Genomic DNA, 24,989 nt, shown 5'->3' on the forward strand with positions numbered 1-24,989 from the left:
AGTCTAATTACAAAAGGAAAGATAAAACATAAACTAGTTTAGTAACTTAGCATGATCCCATGGTACAAGGTCCATGGATATCCATGGTCCCCCAAGACGAGACGCACTCAAACACTCCCCCTCAAGCTGGAGTATATGTATTTCCTATACCCAGCTTGGAACAACCTCTCTGTGAAAGGGTGCTCCATTGTGACAGTAAGGTTGCTCCATTGTGACCAAGTGGTCACGGGTTTGAGTCTGGAAACAACCTTTCTGTGAAAGCAGGGGTAAGGCTGCGTACACTATGACCCTCCCCAGATCCCGCAGTGGCGGGAGCCTTGTGTACTGGTATGCCCTTTTTTACTCAGCTTGGAACAACCATTAAGAAACGCAGGCCAGAATAGCGCCTTTGTGAACATATTACCGAGTTGATTGCCGGAGTTGACAATTGGAGTCGAAATAAGCTTTTACGTAACTGCATTTCTCACATAGTGACAATCGACCTCAATATGCTTGGTCCTCTCATGAAAAACTGGATTACTAGAAATATAAATTGCAACTTGATTATCACAATACATCTTTGTTGGTTTAGGAATTGAGTACCCTGATTCTTGTAGGAGGGACTTCAACCACATCAACTCCACTACATACAAGCCATAGTAGTCTGCTTCTTACTCCTCCAAGACACAAGTTTACCACCAACAAACGTAAAATGTCCAGCAGTCGATCTATGATCGTTGCCAGTACCAACATAAGAGCAACCCACAACATCAGTGTTAGTACGACGGCGATAAATAAGACTTTTGCTAGGAGCACCTATAAGGTATCTCAGAATGCAACAAGCAGCATCCCAGTGGGCATGTTTGGGACTCACTATAAATTGACTGATAACTCCAACAACAAAAGGAAATATTTGGACGAGTAACAGTCAAATAAATTAGTTTTCCAACGAGTCTTCAGTACGTTCATCCACAAAGTCTTTGTCATCACATACCTCGAGTTCCAGATTAGGATCCATAAGGTTATCAACAAGCTTACAACCCAACACACCAGTCTCAGATAGAATTTGTAGAACATATTTCCTCTGAGACAAACTGACACCTTTTTGCAACAAACGACTTCAATTCCCTAAAAATTACTTGAGCATCCTTAAGTCCATTTGAAAATTCCATTGGATATATACCTTGACATCTCCAATGCCAGAAGAATCATTACTTGAAATTATAATATCATCAACTTACACAATAAGAATGACAACCTTGTCCCCATGAAGACGAATGGAGTTAATGGACACAAAGTGGTCTGAGAAGCACTAAATGAATCCATAACCACCAACAACTTTGCTGAACTTATCAAACGAGGCACGAGGAGGCTGGTTCAATCCATAAATTGCCATGTGAAGATGACATACCTTGGATGCATTCTCCCCCTTGAGCAACATATCCTGGAGGTTGCTCCATATATACTTCTTCCTTAAAATCACCATAAAGAAAGGCATTCTTAATATCTAGCTGAAACAAAGGCCAATCAAGATTCATAGTCAAGGAGATAAGAACATGAATAGGATTTTTCCGGGCCATTGGGGAGGTCTCAGAATAGTCGACACCATGTGTGATGTGTCTGAGTGAATCCTTTAGCAACCAAGCGAGCTTTCAACCGCTGAACTGAACCATTTGGAAGGTACTTAACTGTGTATGCCCAATGACACTTCACGAGCTCTTTTCCTGAGGGTAGGTTAGTAAGAGACCAAGTCTGACAATCCAACAAGGTACCCATCTCAACATCCATAGCATGTTTCCAACCGGGATGCCACAAGGCTTCTTGATACTTGGTAGGTATGGATAAATAGATAAAGACAATGCAAAGTTGCATAGTAAAGGTGAAAGATGAGACACAGTAAAAAATTGAGAAACAGGATAAGCATTATGAGATTGTTGAGTACAAGTACGTGTACCTTTACGAAAAGCAACTGGCATGTCAAGAGAAGGGAGATCTCCAGGCAAAGGGTCGGATGAAGTAGAGGGGAACGAGCAGCTTGGTCCTTCCAAGTTAACTTAGGTCGACGCTTGTAGACCTGCAACTGCTTAGGTGGAGAACTAATAATGGGAGAGTTAGTTTGGTGAATAAGAGCAGGGATAGGTGAAGAGATCAGAACATCCACATGCATCTGACGGCCAAATATGGTGTAGTTTCAAAGAAGATAACATCAGCATTGACAAAGTGTTGACGTGTAATAGGAACATAACATTTATAATATTTCTGAATGCAAGTATAGCCAAGAAACACACACTTGGTAGAACATGGGGATAACTTATCAATGCTAGAGCAAAGGTTATGAACAAAACATATACACCCAAACACATGTGGGAGTAAACCAAACAGAAAGGCATAGGGAAACACTAGAAAAGGTAGATTTATTGTTGGGAACAACAAATGGCATATGATTTATTAAATTAACAAGTAGTAAGAAATGCAACACTTCAAGAATATTTGAGACATGCATGTTAAACATTAAGGAATAAGCAACCTCTAGCAAGTGCCGGTTTTTCCGTTCAGCAACACCATTCTGTTGGGTAGTATAAGAGAGACTAGTTTGATGTATGATGTATCATACTGTGAGCAGAACAAAAGTCAGATATTTGATGTTGGGTATATCGAATAGATATAACCACACCATTCGAGAATGATTATCAACAAAAGCAGCAAAATTGACATCCTAATTGACCCTTGAGATGATACGGACCCCACACATCAGAATGAACCAAGGAAAACAAAGAACTACGGAAAGCATCACAAGGCGGGAACGAGGTACGCTAATACTTTCCAAGCTCACATGCTTCACATTCAAGATGAGATCTTCTTGCAACTAGGAACCATCTGTTGTAGCTTGTAAAGAGAAAGATGTTCCAACCGGTAATGCCACTAAAGTGGAGAGGCGGAAGAAGTAGTAACCCTCTATCGTGACCAGCCTCTTATTTATATTAATCAGAGTCAACTCTTAGTAGTTAGTCTACTAAGAGTCAAAGACCTATTACAACCAAAGTTAAATAGAAATAAAGCATTTAACGAAGCCTAGTAAGTCTAATTACAAAAGGAAAGATAAAACATAAACTAGCTAAGTTACTTGGACATGATCCCATGGTACAAGGTCGGTGGAGCTCCAAAACAGAGACGCACTCTAACACCTAGGAATTTTGTAAAGTCTACAGAATTGTGTCAATGCTAAGAATAGAAGGTTTTGAGGTTAGTTAGTCTTAAATATGGAGTCTTATTAAAAATGTAATGCAGTCATTTGATTGAATGAATGAGAATTAAAGGGGTTGCAGCTTGCAAGATATATATTGATTAGTTTTTGTGGTAAGATACCCTGGGTCACTGCCTGGTTGATAACTGTTCTTAATCGTTGCTGTTTTTCAAAAGTTTTTTTGCACATCTCTCTCCTCAACTCTGTTCCTGTTCATTGGTTCTTAAATTTTTAATTCTGCAGATCAATTTCACCCCCATTGCAGATAGCCCTATTTTAATTCTGCAGATCAATCCTAGCTCCAGACCTATTTTCAAAGCCTACCATAAATCACCCCTGTTCTGTCTAAGATTATTAAAAACCTTAATCGAACCCTTAAGGTCTCAGAGGTTTTCTAAGATATTTTGGGGTCTCATTGAACATATTTAGAGGGCCACTTGACCCTAATTTGGAGGCCAACAGATTAGCCTATTGAGAATTCAATTTTCTCCTTACTCTGTCCTACGCTAGCACTGGTTTTATTTCCTTGATTTGGCCCTAATTCCTTTGTTTAGGATTAGGATTTGTGGTTCTCCATCACTATAACACTTGAAAGACCTTGAATCAGCACGTTCCTGAGCAAAAGATTGCCCTTCTTATCAGTAGGATCTCTATATGAACAACAAATAAGCGATGTTGGAAGGAATAACCGTGCTCAAACCAAAACTCTGCATGTTTCTTCAAATCATAGTTGCTTGTAGGAGCTCTCTAGTAATGCCCTAGAAGTCTAGTGATGTCAGAAGGAATAAATCTAAAGATATTCAGAAAATGGTGCTATGGTTCTTGTGCACCTCTATCTTCTGTAATACTGAATTAACTATTTCCTGCATAAGTTGCTCCTTCAAGTCATAGATTTAGCTGAAGTGTCCATGACGAATTGATTCTCATGATGGTAGAATTTACCAATATTTATGAACCTTTATTGAATCACTGCATTCTAAACCTTATGATGATCTGGTCATTGCATTCTTTACACATTTGAAGCAATTATTGTGATTATTTTATAGCTGCCTGATTGCTTGACAAACTCTCCATTTAAATCATTCTGCAACATTACTTTCACAATAGGTTCCTGGTTTATACTGCTAGCATAGTTGGTTAGTGCCTTGCCAGTAGAATGCAGGCTCCCAGGAGGTCACGGGTTTGACTCTTCAGTCTTCACCTGTGCCTTAAGGCACCCACTTCTTCTTCCTGCATCCCACCACCACTTCTCCCCTCTCTCTTGTAGCTGTAGTTAAAGTCCCATGGGGCAGTCAGATAGGCAGACCAAAAAAAAGGACCCCAGTTTTGTGATTTTGCTATCCTTTTACTGGTTTTATAGTGAAAAATACTGCATCTTGTTCACTGGCATAAACTTCACTTTCTGAACATGTTCTTTCTGTGTATTACATTTGTTTGATGGCCTATTAAGTCTTTAATTGGTACATGATATTCATTAATGAAGCTGTAATCCTACATTCATCTTATTGTATGGTGGACTCAAATGATTGGGAATGTTGTTATGTTAAAATAATATTTGGAGCAGGAAACTTAAGTTAGTCAGCTGGATTTGGCTTCTTTAGCTAACTTTTCACCACAAGATTGAATCCAGTCCTAAGAGTAATAATAATACTCGGATACAAGTGGAGATTTAAATTTAGAGTTTCTTTTATTCAGTAGGCCCCCTAATCAAATGTGTAGCATCAGCTTGTGATGATCTATCATGACTGTCAAATTATGAAAATAATTATCTCTTACGTTCTCGTAACATGAAAGTTAAATCTATGACACCTATTTCAGTGATGATGGAATTCAAGTTTAAAATGTCATGACTTCATATTTTTGGACAGCTAAAACAATAATGTGATAACTAAGATCTACTTTTATGATTCCAGGAGTTTATCCATCTCAGCTTTTTTTCTCAACCAGATGGGCCTGTGATGGGCAATGGTAACTTTAGCCCCTCAGTGTTAGTCCCTGGGTATGTAAAATTTCCTTTGTACTCTATTTTTTATCCATTTCTTTGGCCAAAGTTCCATGTGCCATACATCTAATATCTAATCATTCTTAAGTTCCATGTGCCATACATTTCATATCTTGTGTTTTTCTTACTACAGATCCGTAGAAGCATTTTATGTGGGCCCGCCAACAAAAGACAAGCTTCCAAAGGTATTCCATTTGAAGAAGCATTATTTTATTTTGTACTGCATACCTTGTGTAAACTTATCCAAATGTTGTGCAGAATTGTCCGGCAGGATCCGTGTTGCTTGGGAAAATTTCGTATGGGAAGCTCTCTCTTGAAGTACAAGAAGATGCAGGAAATCCCAAAAAACAACCAGTATCCTATCAGATCTCCTATGTAGTACCTCCAAATAAGGTTGGTATATTTGTGTCTTCACCTTTTGGCTTTCTACTATACTAGTCCTACACAACATCAACTAGGTGATTGAGTTCCTATGTGCTGAAGCAATTTGCTCAGGACCTTAAGTTGCATATTAACACTGTAACTTCTGGGGACCTTATGTTTAAACTATTCCTTTTTTTTTTTTTTTTTTGTGGCTGTAGGTTGATGAGGAAAAAGGAAAGGATTCTTCTTCAGTCAGCACTAAAAGTGTGTCTGAGCGTTTGGAAGAAGAGGTATTTGATTTGCTACTTAGGATTATCATGGTTTAAGGTCTTGCTGAGATCGGTTTTTATCCCCCTTTTTTTTTTTTTTTGGTGTGTTACCGAGTCGAAACCACAGGCAAGTTAGGGAATCAACAAGGTTTTGGTAGAAATTTCGGCATCTCGCCGAGATTTCTGTCCGAAATCTCATATCGGTCGAAACTGTTACCATCCACTTGATATAAAAACCTCAACTTAATAAGACTTGGTTGAAATTTCGAACAGTCTCGTCTGTCTCTCTGGGTTTCGACTATGAATGCACTAACCCCCCACCCCCCTGGACTGATTTTTTGACCAAATCTTACACAACCAAGCTTGGAACAAGTGGATTTTTAAAAAACTAAGGGTTTTACTTGAATTATAGAAATTTCATTCCTATTTCTTATTTAAGCTGTTTTACTTGAATTATATGTGTTCAAACACTAAATCTTGTGTTGAATTGGTCATATATATATACTACACTACCAACCTAGGGTCCTAAGTCAAAATTTTGTTGTGATTCTTTAAAACTAAGGGTTCCGCCATGTTTATAGGGCTTAAAATAGGCTGTCCTGCAAGTTTCATGACCTAAAAAGCTCATATGGCCACCGAAACCAAGGGCCAAAATTTGACATAAAAAAGCACCAACTCGGCCGAGTTCTCGCCGAGTTACCGAGACAACTCGGTTTTTTGTCTGACCGAAATCAGCTAAGATACCGAGACCTTGAACCTTGTGGATTATACAAGATAATTTTTCTTAGTAGTATGTTTGTTGGGTAGGTTTGTTTATATTTGACTGCATCTATCTTATTCATATTTCTGAATCTCTTTATATATTAGCAAAAGCCTTCATGTACAGCCGTGCATGGGTGCATGGTCGTACTTGAAACCCTTGGATGCGGATAAACCCCTTTTACAATACCAAAACCCAAACCCCCCCTGTATATGAGGCTTTCGATTTCCGAAAGTGATCGTACACAAAACCCTTCCCCTTACATATTTACCTGACTCTGTTAGTAACTTTGTATCATTTTGGGCTTAAATCTGAGCTACCCTGTTTCGGAAGCTGTTCAAATGCTTGGGGGCTCTTTGCTTAGTATGAAGCACATGTAGTGGTTTCGATGGGCTGCCTCTGTTTCCAGGTCATACAGGTGGTGTTTTTTCTGCAGTATTTCAACTGTAAAGGTGATTGTTTAATTTTTGTCATATTCAGTGGATGGAAATCATTTTCACTCCTTCTGAGTTGGTTCCAGTATGATTGTGCCCTAAACTTCTGTATGGGCACATAGAATAGAGTCCAGGCTATGAAATGGAAATTGGTCATACCTTCCTCCTTGACCGCCAAGCTGGGTGATCATATTTTGAAATTTGGGGTTAGGACATTATTGCTTGGCTATGTTGCTTGTTCATAAAATGTACATGTGGACCTGAGTCACTACTTGTTAAAAGCATTTGCAAGCACACTTGCTATTGTCTTAAAGTTTCAGAACATTTAGTCTGTATTATGATGGCATGTGGAGTGCAAAAGGAGCTGGGGAATAACATCTTTATTTTTTCTTTTTTTTGGGTGAATAAATAATTCATTACCAAAACCCCGAAAAGGGGAGGGGAAAAGAGGGGGGGGGGGGGAAGGGAGGAATACACAGAGGGAAAAGAAAGGTGGGGGGAGAGCTATACAGAACCGTGACACTAAAACCTTAAACTATGGCGCTCATGTGTGGTTGACTGTAAGGTTTACTTTGGCTTGTGTTTGAAAAACCAATGTAAAATTGCATTTTATTGTTAGAGAATCCAATAATTTCTATTCATTTCTTGGATGGTTCCTCCTTACAACCTACATTTAACTTGCAAACCAATTTGTTCCTATTTTGGATGCATTTGAGCTATTCTAGTTTTCCTAGCACTTTTTTCCCAAAACAGGAGATTCGCTTAAGGGTTTGAGTGGATAGATTGGCTGGCTATTTGGAATGATTGGGACTTTTGATTTATTAGGGTTCTAGTTTTGGTTGTGGTTTGCTTTTGTAATGTAAAGAGAATACTTGTACATCTTTTCAATATATTAATAATGGAAAAGATTCTCTAGGTGACCATACTTGGATAAGAACCTCTAGGTGACTGCTATTTCAGCCATGTGGAGTGGTGTCATGGCCAATTCAACCATTGGAAGGATAGAGCATTTCTTGGATCATCTATATGCCAAATTTCATTGCCCTTTGGATCAACCGTATGATCTAGATCTAGTGGATTTTCTCTTGTATTTTCGGCTGGCAAACCAATGAAAGGCTGATATGGCAATCCTGACTGTTTAATAAGTAGGGGATTGTGTGTTTGGCCATTTATCAATTTTTTAAGCCAAACTTAACCATGACACTAAACCTTAAACTATAGCACTGAACCGTTCCCCCTGGTATCGTCAAACATCCAAATCTTGACCTAAATTGATAAGTTGATTTTGCCGTATGTGTAATGCTTTTTGCTGAAACTTATGAGTCAAGGATGATGGAGACAACCTGTTACACAAAATTTAAGCACCAATTAAGCTGCCAAATAGCAGATAAATTGCCACCACATGTAGCTATGCTGATCAATAAAATCTTTCTTTTGTGGTTGCCTTAAATAATAAGGTGACAAAAGAATGAAAGGCAGCAAGTGATTTGCTTCTCTATGGAAAGAACAATTTCCCGTGGTCTTGAATCAGTAGAAACCCACCTTTTCACCTTAAAATTGCCAGTAAAATTAAGAAGGATATGCTCAAGCTATATTGCATGAGGGCGGGCCTTGGCGCAATGGTGAGGTTGCTCCATTGTGATTTAGTGGTCGCGGGTTCGAGTCGGGAAACAGCCTGTCCGCGAAGTGGGGGTAAGGCTGCGTACATTATGACCCTCCTCATACCCCGCAATGGTGGGAGCCTCGTGCACTGGGTATGCCCTTTATTCTCAGGCTGTATTGCAAATAGTTAATTTAGTGAATACCAACTGTGAATTTAATGTGTTCAAATCCAAAAAGGAATACAGAACAGAATTGTCAATGACTGCAGCATGAGGATTGCAATCTTGAAGCCATAGAAAGATTTCCAGTTTTGATTGAGATTGAAGTACTTTGAAGGCCCTTCAATTTATTTGTAAATAACCTGTTCATCTCAAGTTCCTTGCCCATATTTGATGTGTCATTCTGGCGTATAATAATTAAAAAACTTCTACATTTGAGAAACTCATAGTATATATTTGTTATTGGCTAATCAGCTTAGAGATGCAAAGATAAAATTTTTGGTGAGCCTGAAGCAAGGCACTGAAGAAGAGCGCACAGAATGGAAGCGGTTATGCAATTCCCTCCAGGTATTGGTTCTTTCAGCCAGCCATGAATGTGAAGCTGAGGCATCTATTAGTATGATTCTGGTTTATTCCTTTGAGATTTGTATGGGATTTTTTGTTTATAATTTCTGAAATTGGAATGTCAACACTTCTAACACCTGTTGGAACTTTTATACATGTGTCTCATTTTTTATTTTTACATGTATATCTGGGTGTAGGAGGATCTCTTTTTCATGCTTTTCTTTTCATATTCCTACTTGTGATTCCAAATTTTCTCTGCTCTAGGGAGAATCCTGACTGAGTTTGTTGATCCCAGGTTGTCATTGAGAGGGGGGGGGGTGGTGAATCAGTGTTCTTAAAAAATAATCCATAAATCCCAACCCTGTGTTGACGTCGATGGAAAAGACTTCAAGCAAACCTGATTGGCTAGGGCAATCCCGTAATTACCAATCCCGCAAAACACATGCACGTCCACCTTGCAACCACTGTGTGGCTAGGTCTACCAGATAGTGCACCCCACTCTGCAGATCAAACACTCTCCAATATATGCAATGGAAAGTAAAGCAGAGAAGACACCAAATTTACGTGGTTCGGCCAAATTGCCTACGTCCACGGAGCAATACCCTACCCAGGTTTCGTATATTGTTCGATACACTACTCAAAATTTTGACTGCAACAACAGCCCAGGAACTCCAATCCTTGCTGTAGTCTGAGGTGCAACTCAGACAAGGGCAACAACCCCAAACCCTAGACATGCCCCAACTTGCTAGGAAATACAATATGAATTCAAAGATTAAGTCCCTCCCATTACATCAGCAACCTAGGGTTTCACAACATTCAACAAACCCAAAAAAAATAATAAAGGGATTTTTCAGTTGCGGAATACCTCTGCCCGTGTATTCCCGCCGTTGACCAATTGCTTGACGTGCACTTGCAACCTTGAACACGCTCAAACAATGTATTCAATCTCCTCAAGAACGAAAAACCTTCAACACCATGAGACATGGGTTTTTCAATTCTAAAATACCTCTCCTTGGGTATTTCCACACTCCACTGTATCTTTGACGCACGGTCAGTGCAGTGCACGCATCCCCATGTGCACACGAATCGAGAAAACCACCAAAATAAGTCTCCTGTGCAAAATTGTGTTCTGCAAAAGGTTTTTCACGTTTTCTATTCTTCAGAAAGATGTCTCGTCTCTGTGAACGCGCAGCACTTCACGGAGCTCAATTCTGATCTAAAACAAGGGAGATATCTCTGTTTTACTAAAACCCTGCGATTTGGGGGCATATCAGTCATTTCAGAAATGTTTCGTGACAGTTCGTCACTCACCAGGGCGGCGGCGTGGCGTTCCGCGCGTCACAACATAGAGCGGGTCTGTTCTAAACCGTCCGATAAGCTTATATTTTCGGGTTGATTAAAAACCACTAGATCTTGTTGATTCCACCTTAAGCAAAGAGGGTTTGCTAGCAGCCAACAAAACAGAATATTTCTCTATGGTACCATATATGTGTCATACACCAGAACAGAAATTTACTTCCATGTAGCGCGTCCATGTGATGCACGGTGCACCGCACCTATTAAAAATCTCGCGCAAGAATCTAACGTGGATGCCTTTGTGTGGCTTCACAGAATTTGTTTAACTGGAATGTTTTAATCTCAGCCGTTGTTTAATGATATGGTGCACACCATAACACATTAAACACCATCCTTCTGGCCGACCAGAACTCACGAAATGGAATCTTTCTCATAAAGCACTCATTTTATACCCAAATCGACCCAAACAAATTTGAAAAAGACCTCTGTAACCACAAAAACGTGATTACAGGCCAGTTGCATAAATAAACAACAGAATACTCCCCAAATCCGTTCAAAGCCATTCAACCCTTTTCTCAAATCGCTCCATTTTCGCGCGATTGCACGAAAACCTCCATAACTTCTTCGTATGACATCGAAAAGAGGTGAAACAAATTGTGTTGTAACTTGTAACCACGATTCACCGAGCTACATTTCTTGTGAAGAGTGTTTCGCCCAGCTCGGCCATTAAGACTTCCAAAAATAGATTCAAAGTGGACCTCACTGCGCGATCCTATGAAATTGCAGCTTTTGATGTAAGCCTTCACCTGTTGCTTCGGGCCTTTGACAAACACTTCTTAGGGACCCAATAAATTGCCAATAGTCATCCTCCATGCTCGGATGCCGCTGTAACTCTGCCAAATGACCAAACTGCCCTTGATTTTGTGTAGAAGCCCGTTTGACCATTCCAGCTCTACCAAACCACCAATAGCTACTGCCACAATTCTACTATGACCAAATATGTTGCCAGCAATGACAACAACATTTCACACACTCCATTGGACCAACAGAGTTATATGTTTTCATTTCCTTTCTGCAATTAGCAGTGGAGTATGACCCTTGACTTATGTGACAATATCAGATCAATAACCACCAACTACAATAAAGAAAGGAAAGAAGAAAGGAGAAGAGAATAGAAACCGAGAGAGAGAGAGAGAGAGAGAGAGAGAGAGAGAGGCAGAAGAGGAGAAGACTGAGAATAGAATGCCTCCAAATCGTGAGCCAGCAGTTTATTCTGAAAACAACCTCTTTGCAAAAGCTAGGGGTAAGGCTGCGTACATTATGACCCTCTGCAAACCCCGCAGTGGTGGGAGCCTCGTGCATTGGGTACACCCTTTTTCTTTGGTGGTGTAATTACAAGAAGGGCCTGCTAGATTTATGTGTTATTACACATAAGCCCCTATTAAGTAAGAACTATGGTAGACTAAAAGAAAGCAATATTATAGACAACAAGAAAAAATATTATAACAACTTTAACACTCCCCCTCCAGCTGGAGCATAAATACCACCCATGACCAGTTTGGAACAAAGTCAAGGAAGGCAAGATGAATTTGAGCTTTTGTGAACCTATCACTCGCTCTCTCTAGAACGAACAAAAGGAGTAAAGATTGAATTTTTTTATTACAATATCTCTCATAAAATAACAGTCGACCTCTTTATGTTTAGTCTACTCATGAAAGACCAGATTATTAGCAATATATATAGCAGCCTTGTTTTCACAAAACATCTTCATAGGCTTATTGACAAGAAAATCAAACTCTTGAACAAGAAACTTCAACCACATTAACTCAGTTGTAGTGTGTGCAGTAGCCTGGTGCTCAGCGCCTCAGCCTCTACACTAGGTCTAGCCACTGTAATCTGTTTTCTACTCCTTCATGTAACCAGGTAGCCACCAACAAATGTACAATACCTACTAGTAGATCTATGATCAGCATCAGCACCTGCCCAATCAGCATTAGAATAATCAACAACATCAGTTGACCATGACGATTATAAACAAGTCCTTTTCCTGGAGCACCTCTGAGATACTTCAGAATACGATGCACTTCCTCTCAGTGAACCTGCTTGGGATTCTCCATGAATTTCTAATAACCCCAACTGTAAATGAGATATTTCCTATACCGAAGTTTGTCAGAAAAGTCATTGTCATCACCCACTCCAAATTTTACTTGAGGATCCATGGGGATATCAACTGGTTTACAACCTAAAATACCGGTCTAACACAGAAGACCAAGTACATATTTCCTTTGAGACAAGCTAACACCCTTCTTGCTTCAAACAACTTCAATGCTAAGAAAATATCTGAGAATCCACAAATCTTTCATCTGATAGTGTTGGTGTGGGTAGGACTTGTCGTGGTCAATACCAGGCAAGTCATTACCAGAGATAATCATATCATCAACATAAACAACTAATACAAACCACCTTTGAATTCTGACGACGGACAAACAAAGAATGCTTAGAGTGACATTGCAGAAATCCATAGCTAGTGGCAACTTAACCTATCAAGCTCATGGTGATTTTTCAGCCAATAAATAAACTTGTGTAGTTTATATACTTTCTGTACATTCTCCCTCAGAGCAACATACCCAAGAGGTTTCTCCAAATACAAATCTTCATGCAAGTCACCGTATAGAAAAACATTTTGATATCAAGTTGATATAGAGGCCAATTAATATTAACAGCTAAAGAAATAAGCACCCAGCTGAAATTTAAACGATTAACAAGAGAAAAGGTCTCAAAATAATCCACCCCATAGGTTTGGGTCTATACCCCTTGGCCACCAATCGAGCTTTAAGCCTCTCAACTGAGCCATTAGGGTTCTACTTGATAGTATACACCCAATGGCACCACACAAGAACCTTTCCTGGAGCTAGATCAACCAGAGTCCATGTCTGACAAGAAAGAAGAGCATCCACTTCCACATCCATAGCTGATTTCCAACCAGGGTCAAACAATGCATTATGGTAGATAGCATGCACAGATTGAGTGGACAAAGACACTGCAAAGCAATATAGTGAAGGAGTAAGATGTGAAATGGAAACAAATTTATCAATAAGATAAACAACCATGGACTTGTGAGTATAAGAATGAGTACCTTTACAGAGAGCAATAGGTAACTCATGAGGTGACAATGAGGGAGTAGGTTCTTCAAACACAGGATCAGACGGTGGAGATGGTAGTGAGGGAGGTTGGTCATCGTCCAGTGAAGCTGGTTTCTGACGGTGACGATTCACTTGTAGTGCCGTAAGAGAACGCATAATAGGAGGATGTACAAGAGGAAGAGTAGGAATAGGTGGGGATGCGGCTGGCTCCGTGGCCAGGGGACGGCCCTCAACAGAGAAGTACAAAGTGCTCTAAAAAATTGTAACTTCAGCACTGAAAATTTACTGATGAGTAAGTAGTAACGTGATCATTGCAATGATACTCCCGTTGAGTAGGCAAATATCCAAGAAAAATACACTTGACAACACGGGGAGACAATTTATCAAGGGCTGGATGCAAAATTTGAACAAAACAAGTACAACCAAATACACAAGGTGTCAAAGAGAACAATGGGGAAGAAGGAAAGGATTGAAACAGGAGATCAATTATTCAAAACAGTAGAAGACATCCGATTGATAAGTTATAAGCAGTTAAAACAACATCCTCTCAAAGTGTTTAGAACATGCATATAAAACATTACTGAACGAGAAATTTCAAACACATGCTGATGTTTTCTCTCTACCACACCATTTTATTGAGACTAGATTGATGAATAATTCCATTCTCAGAACAAGACAAGGAAATTGCATTTTGAGTTTGCTCAAGTGTATTATTAAAATGGAAAATTTTAATGCAAGCACCAAATTGAGTTTTTATTTCATTGTTTAGAAGTTTTGGAAAACATATAAAAATTCGGAACAATCTTTCATTAAGTACAACCAACTTAACCGGGAATGATCGTCCACAAAAATAACAAAATAAGAAAAACTCGACTGACTTATGACACAACAGGGACCCCAAATATCAGAGTGAACTAACAAACCAAAAGACTGACTCTTGGAAACATCACGAGACGGGAAGGAAGTACGATGATGTTTGACAAGCTTCACACCATTTTTTGAAGTTTTGAGTAAGATAAGTGGCACAAATGATAATGCCAGCAAAGTGGAGAGATAACATTAGAAGATTTAGTTGCAATACTAAAAGACAAAGCATCATCAAGATAATACAAGTCATCCTTCTCACGCCCTCCACCAATCTTCTTCTTTGTCTGAAGATCCTAAAGAACACAACAAGAAGGATAAAACTATACAAAACAATTCAGAGACAATAATCTAACTAACAGACAAAAGATTTAAAGATAAGTTAGGTACACAAAGAACAGAGGACAAAGGAAGAGAATAATGAGGAGAAATTGTACCATGACTAGTTATGTGGGTGGAGGAACCATCAACGAGAACAACGCGAGATGAGTGACTAGTTTTATTTAAGGAAGAAAACATATCAGACTTGCCAGTCATATGACTAAAAGCACTAGAATCAATGATCCAGCTGGAGGAAGACAAAGAGGCAAAACGTGTAGCATTACTTGTATGATCAAGAGTGGCAGTGGATGAGTTGGTGGAAGATTCCGGCTGCTGAAGACATTTCAAAATCTGATAGTAACGAGTATGATGAACTAGCTCCAGATGAAGAAGCAAGGGTGGTGTTAGTAGATGATACCAAAACAGAATTTCCAGCAGTTAATGCTGAATTAGCCATTTGTTATGTCCACTCAGGGGTACCATATTTTACCCCACATATGTCAATAGTATAATTGGGTTTGCCACAGTGGGTGCAGTCCAAGGAACACAGACTATTGTCCTCCACGACTATCACCATGTCCTCTACCTCCCCCTGAATCATGACCACGTCCAAGGAACACAGAACCATGTCCACTACCACTGGTAGTAATATCAGGATTGTAGAAATTTTATATGGGGCTGGATCTAATGCTAATGGGTATGTTGGGTTTTTTTATTATCGAAGGGTTGTGTATCTTATTTTCTGCATATTCTTGGGTTTTGTAGCTCCCTTTATGTTTGATGGGTACCGTGCTCATTTTTCTTTCTTTTACTACATAATCCATTGACTGTCAAAAAAAATGTCTTAAGATTTTATTATATTTAAAGGACAATATCTGGGCTGAAATTACATCTCTTGGGCCCATAAGTTTCTCCCATTGGTTTTGGCATGAGCTCCACAACCTGTTTTAGTTAATGACTCGTCTCAATTTTGCATTTTGCAGGATCAATACCCAAAATACACGCCATTGCTTGCCAAAATCTTGGAGAGCTTGGTCTCTCAAAGTAGTGATGCAGACAAAATTCACTTTAATGAGGAGGTAGTTTTCTATTTTTCTTTGAGACATTTAATTTGGTGTGTCTGATTTTGAAATGAGCGGGTATAAAAAGGAAAGAACATCTAATTTTGAAATGAGCATGTTTAAAACGGAAACATGAACATCTGATTTTGAATTGAACATGTTCAGAAATATTTCACAATGGAACAATTTTTTGGAGTCATTAATAAGTGGTGGGCTGAAGAGTTTGGATGACTTTGCATTTTTATCTTTTCATCATTGAGAATGTGAAAGCTGAATATTCTAGTTCCATACTACCATTTCACTGTTTTGCGGTTAGGCGATTCACCTACTTGTTTCTTTCTTTGAGATAGAGTGAACTGTCCCACTTATGTGGTCTCCATGCATTTTCTTAATTTTCCACATTGAAGGAATGGATTGGAGTGTTTGAAACTTCAGATCTGAGGTTTGATGCTATTCTTCTCACCCTGAATCTTAATTGAATGCCTTCATTTTGGCTTTTCTTTTTCTGTTTCTTCCCCTCCACAGCCTCTGTTAAGAAAGAAGCCCAGGGGATCTGGTGGTACAGCAGGTACTGGGGAGAGAGAGAGAGAGAGAGAGAGAGAGAGATCAGGATATATGCAAGGACGACAGATCCTCATTTTTTTCAAGTTCATCTACTGTCAAGTTAGTTAACTTGGATAGAAAGGATGGAAATGTTTTAATTGGAATGGCAATTATAAAAGCTCTGGCTCTCTGTGGGAATATGTCTGGAAAATGGGCAAGTCATCAGTATCCGGCTGAGTTAGCCAATAAATGGTAGACATAGGCACTTTTGGTGGTTATTTTACCCTGGAGTACTGAAAACCTTGGGGAGTAAAGGACGCATCTAAACTTAAATTGGAACCATAAAGGAGCATGAACCCTAGGTGAATCCAAAAATGGGACTAAGATTATGTTCAAACAGGCCATGTTCAAATTCTTTTTTTTATCCTAAGCTGGCTGTCATAATACAAGCTGCATATCTACAGGACAAAATTCATCATGTTATGAAAGATGGTTTTCTCCCTCTTCTTTTTTCTCTGACCAACCCTTGTTTCACAGTTTGAGATTTCAAGGTAATTGCATGCTTCAACTTTTCAGGTCTGGAGCTTTTCTTTATCTGTATTGATTTCTCAAAAATTGAAAAATCAGAATGTGGAATTTTCATGAACATTATTGAAATTTGACTTCTTGCAATTTCAGCAATTGATTACCATTTTTGTGAAATTAAAGAAATCTTGATTTTCCCTCTATCTTATTTACTTACCCAAGTGAAAGGGTGTTTTGCAAAATTTTCAAAAGCTTACAATAAGCATTCTACAAATTGAAGTTCAAATTGGGAATCAAATTAAAATCAACTTGGCCAATAAATTTTGACTTAAAATATGGGTTGGAATTAGACTTATGATTGATTTGCTTACAATGAGTTTGAGCTGGTGGTTGAAGGCTTGAATCAAATTAGATCCTTGGTATATGTGATGGGGAAAAGATACAACGGCCGCAATGGGAATTTAAAGTTTGTCATAGTGAACTGTTAGAATTTGGAGTTGCTGTAGGTTCAAAAGAAAATCTGAGATGGATCTAGTTATGGATTGCCTTGTGTGAGGTTGGGTCCAGAACCAATGACGAGCCAAGGAGTTGTTTTTTGGGGGTTGGGGGGGGGGGGGGGGGTTGGGTTCAACGTTGATTTTTATTGGTTTAGGACCCCAATTCATATCTGGTTCAGAGTTCAATTGGAGTCGATGTTTGCTGTTATCTTTAGTTGTGATTTTGAAATATGTTCTCTTCTCCTTCAAAGGGCTGATGTAACCAATCTGACCGTTGGAAAGATGGAGCGAAGAATGTAAAAGACAGTACTAGAGGTCGAATTGGCAATTGGTGATCCCGTTGTGGATCAGCTTATCCAGCTAGTTATCAATCAGTATTAGGCCTATTAGCTAGATTAGTGATCAGTATTCCCAATATGATTGGCTGATACGCCTGATCTGATCCTGATTTTTAGAACCTTGGTTCAAAGAGTGCCCCTTAGATTATCCATGTGCCAAATGTCTTGGTCCATCTTGACCAAATGGTCCACTATCTAGAGGGTTCTTTCCTATTGTATTTACAACTAATTGATGGATGAAGCATGGTAGTTTTGACCATTCGATATATCGAAGGCCTTGTTGATAAGTCGTAGCAAATCTTGAAGCCAAAGCCAATCATATACCCACTTTGTATTGAACCTTGCCCTTATGTAAATAATTATTGTCTAAATCTGGTTCAAAATTAACATGTAAATTGTGCAATGTGGAAATAAAACTAAGAAACTTTAAACACCACTAAACATCCAAGTGGCAAGTGCTCACCTAGAGAAACTACAGTATATTTAATGCATGATAGCTATATTAGTATTTGAGTAGCCAACAAAAGGTTTTTTTTTAACCCTTTCGCAAGAGGAGGCCCACCTTAAAATCTATAAACTACATAAAAAAAAAATTCCTTTTAAATGTGAACACATGCTACGGCTCAACTACTATGTATAATATAAAATCTCCAAATTTTAGGGGTGCCATACCTTTTATTCACAGAGAGGGCCAACCCTATAACTCTATCTTCATAGACTCCTCAAAACTTAGGAGGGGGCATGGCTTCCCCCCCCTCCACCCACGCCCCACCATTATAACCAGATAAGCATGAATCTGATCCAGATTGAACCCATTTTGTGACCTATCCACATCGTCACCCATCAAATTCACTCAACACCCCCCCCCCCCCAATAAATTTTTTTTTTTTTTCAATCAGGTTGCAATTTTTTGGAAATTCTTAATTTCTAGTAAAGCATGTATCTTCTCTTGCTGTACCATGGAAATTTTGCTGGTCTGGATGTACTTTGGATTTCTTGATATTGTTAAATCTGTCGTAATTTATAATTCCAACTTGAGCTTTATTGACACTCAATAGAGGCACATTTAACTTTTTGTAGGCTTGTTATAATTGTGAACTGCCACTTTGCAGGTTATTAAAGCAGCGAATGATGTGATTGACAGTATTGACAAAGATGAGCTGGCTAAATATTTTTCAGTGAAAAGTGATCCTGAAGATGATGAGGGGGAGGTGAATATCTATTGCCATTACTATCTTAACAGGAAATAATACTAATAATAATAATAATAATATGTCCCAAGTTATTTGAGAAGGCCTGCGTGTTATCCAATCATAACTCCATGAATTTGGAGTTCTGATGTCCTGCCATGACTGCCAACTTTAGGTAAAATTCAGGAGCACCATGAATTTCAGCACATGGGAGGTTTTTGTTTAAGGTTTTGGCAGTTTTTTCCCTATATATCTTCTTTTCCTAAATTTTTCAACAGTCGATGTATGGAGCTGAATGTTGAGCAGTGACGAAATAACATATAAACAAACTTAGTGTAGCAGAGATGGATGAGTGTTAAAACTAGAAAGAGAAAAAAGAATGGATGAATTAGAGCTAATTTAGGAGTAGCTCCGATACATGATAAATTGAGAGAGAGTTATTTGAGGTGGTATGATGATGTGCAATGAACACCTTTAAATGCTCCGATAAGGAGTGATATGATTCAGATTGGAGGAATTAAAAGAGCCAGGGGTAAGCCTAAAATGACTATAGGAGAAGAGGTGAAGAAAGACATGCAACAGCTTAGGACCGGTAACAAGTATGGCATTGAATAGAGTTGATTGGCGAAAGAGGATCCATGTAGCCGACCCCATTTAGTTGGTGCTAAGGCTGAGTTTTGAGTTTATTTTATGATTTGCATTTTAGGCTATTTTATGGGGAGATCACATTTCTATATGTCTTATACGTTGTGATTTTCTTTCTTTTCTTTTGTAGAAAATCAAGAAGAAAATGGAGGTCACCCATGACCAGTTAGTAGAGGCATTGTACCAAAAGGGATTTGCACTTGCAGAGATTGAACATTGCAGGGTATGAATTATTTCATCTGCCTTCTATGTTTTTTATGTTTCCAGAGTTTCATTCTTTTGCTGATATAATCTTAAATTTTGTCTTTATAGTATTTAAGTATGACCACATGGTAAGCCAATATGTTACTGCCGTTGAATGTCCACATCTCAGTCTGAGAGATTGTAGAAATTAAAATTTCAATTTTTATCTAATTCAAAGTTTCCATATACACAATATTGTATTTCCTATCTTCAGAAATCCACATTGTAAGAAAGCCAGTTTTTGAGTTTTGTCATATACTTCTTTAGTGCTGCTACAGCATTTCTTAGTGGTAGTCGATAGCTTCATAGTGAGCATATCAAATCAGAGAACAGAAATTCCATTCTTGTAGAACATATTGAACTTTGCATGAGCGCAGTTATCCCACTAACTTGCAAAATATACTTACCATCTAATGCATCAACTGAGATTGAGTCGTGCATCTACCAATTAACCTGCAAAATATACTTAACATCAAAGGCAGTTTTAAAATTTGCTAGACTTGAAAATTTCTTTTCAAACTAACATACTGACATCCTGATAATTTATGAAACTAGGATACGTTGGATATGGAATTTCACGTTTCCTTTAACCTAAAAAAATCTGCTGACCAGTAATAGTGGTTTTAGATTTTGTTATTCTTTTGCGAACCTCAATTTATCTCTGTTTCCAGAAAGTACTGAAATGCCAGTGTTTGTGAAATTTTGGATTTTGGAATATGATGGGGTTTCAAATTTCAGGTTCGGCCATTTTGGATTTTAGAATATAATGGGGTTTCAAATTTAAGGGTCGGCCATTGGGTAATGAAGCAACTGAAGACATTTAGTGTCATGCCAACAATAGATTCTCTATACAAACAATTGTCATGCCAATAATAACAATTGATTCTCTATCCTGACAATAGCTTACTGATTCATAGCTTATTTTTTCTGGATAAGAATTTTTTGACTATGTTCTATGTTTATGAGTCTTGAAGGGTTGTTTTGAGTTCCAAGCTTTTCAATTTTGTGGCAGGGTATGAAAGCACCACCAGGAACCACAGCAAGCACCGAAGACTCCGGTGAGGCAATGAAGGAATTTGAGGCAGACTCTGGCAACCAGCCAGATTTGTTTGAAGAGAACTTCAAAGAACTTACGAGATGGATGGATGTAAAGTCCTCCAAGTACAAAAAACTTTTAGTTGTACGTGAAAGACTTGCTGGAAGGCTTGGGACAGCATTAAAGGTAATCTCCTTAACCACATCCATTAAGAGGTTCAAGCATCGCATTGGCGATTGAAATTACAAATGAATAGTAAGTAAAACACTAAAACCAGTGAGTGGTCCTTTTCTAGGTTGTTTTTTATAATAGGAAAAAGAAAACGAAAAAGGCTCCCAGAGCATTCAATGTTGGAAACCAATCCCACATGTACAGATATAACTGCCTATGTGGTAGTATCTGGCAGTTGTCTGATTATAGGGTGGATGGGAAAATCTCTAGAGCCGCATGTCAAATTTGGTGGCCCATCTTGACCATATGTTGCACCATCTATGGGGCTTTCCTTTTTTGTTTTTTCACTGGCCCTTGGTCCTAACAGAGTCCCAAACAAATTTGATTCTTGGAACAGCTATCAAAACATTATATTGACACATGAAGAAGTCCCATTGGTCTGAAAACTAAACAGTGACTAAATGATGACATAGACAACATATCCACTGAGCTGTAACCAACTGCCATGGTTATGGCTGTTTTTGCAAGGTTAGCATCTGAAAATTGTATTTGTCCAAAACTTGCCTCCCAGACAGAGTTAGGGCCTAGTCTCTGACTTGTGAAATGGAGGAGGAAGTACTAAAGGTTCTCTATTGTGGTGTAGCTTTTAAGCTGTTAACATTTCTCTCATTCAGTCATGAAAGTGCAAGACCCACCCCCCCTTTGATCTTTATTCAATCAGAGCTGCTAACCCATTATTTCTGTGGGTTGTGGCATTGTTTCATCATGTTTATTCAATCGCAGCTTATTTGATTCTTTTGGTTTCAACAGTTGCTGACCATTGTGATTTGGCTAATTATTTGCCACATTATTGACGAAACCTTGACTTTGTCATGAGAAAAATAGATCTACAAATGTTTCAAGATGCAAAGAAATTCACCTTTTTGTTTCCTTTATTACTGAAACAGATAAAACAAAAATTAGAAATGCAGGCTGGCATCTATAACCATTGTCGAAATGATTTCCCCCCTCCCCCCAATTTCTCTCTGAACAATGTGGAGTCCAATGCCCACCATTAGATCATGACATTGAAAATGAGACAGAGTAGGCTTTATTTCATGTTCTTTCATGGTTCTACTTCCGCTACCTGTGCTTTAAAGTAGTTTTTTCGCTTAATTTGACTTAAAAGCTGCCATAGTGGACAGAAAGTTTTAGGTGCCATGCAGTAGGCCTCTTTTTTGTTAACTTCAACAACTGTGTAACCAACAGTGCATGCACGCATTTACTTGGGTTCACTTATTTTGGCATGTAGCCTGAGAAGTAGAAACTCTGGATAACAGGACATTAACTCGGGGGTTGAAACATGACTTTACACTTGTATGATTGAAATAAGCCCAAACACCATGGTTGTGACTGAATCCCAAAATGTAATGACAATGGGCATTAAGATCAATCTGGTAGAACCACACTAGGTTAGGCAGTGTGATTAATCTTATATGCTAACATTGTCGTATATTTGACCAGGTGCTGAATGAAATAATTCAAGATGATGGGGAGCCATTGAAGAAGAAACTGTATGATACAAAGCTCTCTTTACTTGATGAAATTGGCTGGGACCATGTGGCATCTTACGAGAGGCAGTGGATGCATTTACGCTTCCCTGCAAGTTTGCCTCTGTTTTGAAAGTTCATTTGTATGATGATCACTGTTGCATTGTAAGGGGCTTGCCCTTAAACACTTTTTCATGGTACTATGTTTCAATCACAATAGCATTTATTCAGTAGTGCATTATGGTTATCTTTTCTCATATTGCAGGTTTTATTTTTTTTAATGGTAAAGCATATTGCAGTTATGTCTTGGGGACCACAGTTTTCTAATTGCAAGAGAAAATAAAGGAGAAGAAAATTTTGATCTTATTCTTTTGCCCATTTTAGTATAGTTTTTTATTTGAAAAGAAGATGACATGTCTACTCGAAAAATGTGCAAGACAATGACCACTTTTGATAATGATGTAATGATAAGACACTTTCAAATTATTATGAAGGAGAATCCTGACTTGCAGAACTTCAAGGGCAATCAAAAGAAGATTACAAGCTTTGAATACACCTGTAGAGGTTTCCTTTACAGTCTCATTAAGGAAGAAAGAAATACTAAAATGGAAGATAGGATGTGAGAAACGATTTTTTTTTTTTTTTTGTCTTTTTCATGAGAAATGGTATAGTATTGATTTGGTGGGCCATCTCAATTGTATGGGCCTAACAGTTATTCGATTTTCCCCGTGAAAAATCAACAGTCTTTGATATTCCAACTCTCTTTCACACAATTTTTCATAGAAAAATGACATTCTGACTGAATAATATGTTCATTGAATTTATGCACAAACTGGACAACTACATATCATGGCATACATAAAGGAGCCTCAATCACAATCATTCAGTGCACATATTCAAGTGGATAACATCCTAATGAGGAAATGCTTGATATGGGGAAACCCTCTTAAGGGAAATAATGTGGACTGATAAGTCTTACTAATTCAAGAAATGTACTCCTTTCACTGCGTGGCTTGAGGGTGCTCAATGGGACCCAGGGACATTTTCCATCCCGTACTTTTGGTGAGAAAAGTAATTAAGACCCAATGATGGTGGGTGAACCTTCCATGGTGGAAGAAAACTTTTTCTTATTTTTAGGGATTTAAAAATATTTAACTTGTTGACATCATAATTTAACTGCATAAAACTAACGATGAGGATTAAGTTATAATATAGTGCTCTTATAAAGGGAGACGGGTGAGTATTTTCAAAAAAAAAAGGGGGTGAGTTGAGTATCATTCAATTTTCAAGGGATATCGTGTAATTTATCCTAAAAGATACCATGGTCTAATTCTGGTTGATCATCCAGACAGGACTCTTCGTTAAGTCAACTAGGCTTAGGCTTGCTGGAGAAAGTAAGATAGGAACTCACCACTAAATTTGGTCTGGCTTTAAACATTGCCTTCCAAGGGCTTACAATGACCTGCCGTGAGGACTGGCTCATCATGACTGGATCAGACCTAAAACGTGTTGACAATGACCATCACGAGAGTGTGGATGGCATTTTGGACATTTCAAATAGAAGGGGTAGTTTTGACTTATTTGCTTTTTGGTACTAGTGTTGCAAAGGAGATTCCTCCTCCACCACTAGTTTGGATAACCGTTACCCCAGTATAATATCAATAATATTATTGAAACAAGAAGTGTTCTTGCCACCCTTATAGTTAAGTGGAAGTCCTAGGCTGAGCTCACCTCAAAACTTTAATTGTGTTAAAACAACTTTCTCAGAGGAAAAGAAACCATCCTGACTTCCCAAATAGTCCAAGCAATACAAGGGGGTTCATGGACCACCATTTCCACCACTCGAGAAATTGATGAAGATGAGATATAGGTGGGCACCCTTATACATATTCCTCTTTCCTCATTACTCATTAAAATAAACTGAATAAATTCGGTATGATTTTTTGAAAATTAGTTGATTTTGGTTTGTACATATTTCCTCTTGAATTTTGGTTTGTACGTGGGGAATTTTTTTTCCTTTTTTATTGGGAAGAGATTCTTTGGCTGTCGATTTTAAAAAGAAAAGTAATCACAATATTTAATAAGATTTGAAAAGGGCATATCAACTCCGTCAATAGGGAATGAAGTGATTATTTATTTTCCAAAGTGTGACTTCAGACTACGATATCTTATCATTAATTTTTTATTAAGAAAAAAAAACGACACACATGCATTAAAATATATCCCTCAAATATAATCTATCTCCTCTTTAATCATTAATATCGTGAACTCCTTAGTGCACACATTTATCGAAACGGGGTGTTTTCCTCATTCTTTTCCTATTTATTATGTTGTCTCTTTTTCTCTATCAATTTAGGAGAAAATGAGGTAC

The 24,989-nt window shown here is 38.3% G+C and overlaps 1 protein-coding gene across 1 annotated transcript in view; it reads left to right on the forward strand.

Moving 5' to 3' along the window:
- LOC122666164 (tripeptidyl-peptidase 2) overlaps positions 1 to 22,875 on the forward strand; it is a 73,764-nt gene extending 50,889 nt beyond the window's left edge. The window contains exons 25-34 of the mRNA XM_043862295.1: positions 5,137 to 5,222; positions 5,359 to 5,410; positions 5,484 to 5,618; positions 5,807 to 5,878; positions 9,127 to 9,219; positions 15,824 to 15,919; positions 18,917 to 19,015; positions 19,770 to 19,862; positions 20,895 to 21,104; positions 22,593 to 22,875. Of these exons, the coding sequence (XP_043718230.1) occupies positions 5,137 to 5,222; positions 5,359 to 5,410; positions 5,484 to 5,618; positions 5,807 to 5,878; positions 9,127 to 9,219; positions 15,824 to 15,919; positions 18,917 to 19,015; positions 19,770 to 19,862; positions 20,895 to 21,104; positions 22,593 to 22,751 (1,095 nt within the window). The 3' untranslated portion in view covers positions 22,752 to 22,875. The remainder of the gene's footprint in view (positions 1 to 5,136; positions 5,223 to 5,358; positions 5,411 to 5,483; positions 5,619 to 5,806; positions 5,879 to 9,126; positions 9,220 to 15,823; positions 15,920 to 18,916; positions 19,016 to 19,769; positions 19,863 to 20,894; positions 21,105 to 22,592) is intronic.
- Positions 22,876 to 24,989: the final 2,114 nt, after the last annotated feature.

This window comes from Telopea speciosissima, chromosome 6 (genome assembly GCF_018873765.1).
Source record: "Telopea speciosissima isolate NSW1024214 ecotype Mountain lineage chromosome 6, Tspe_v1, whole genome shotgun sequence".
Lineage (NCBI taxonomy): Eukaryota > Viridiplantae > Streptophyta > Magnoliopsida > Proteales > Proteaceae > Telopea > Telopea speciosissima.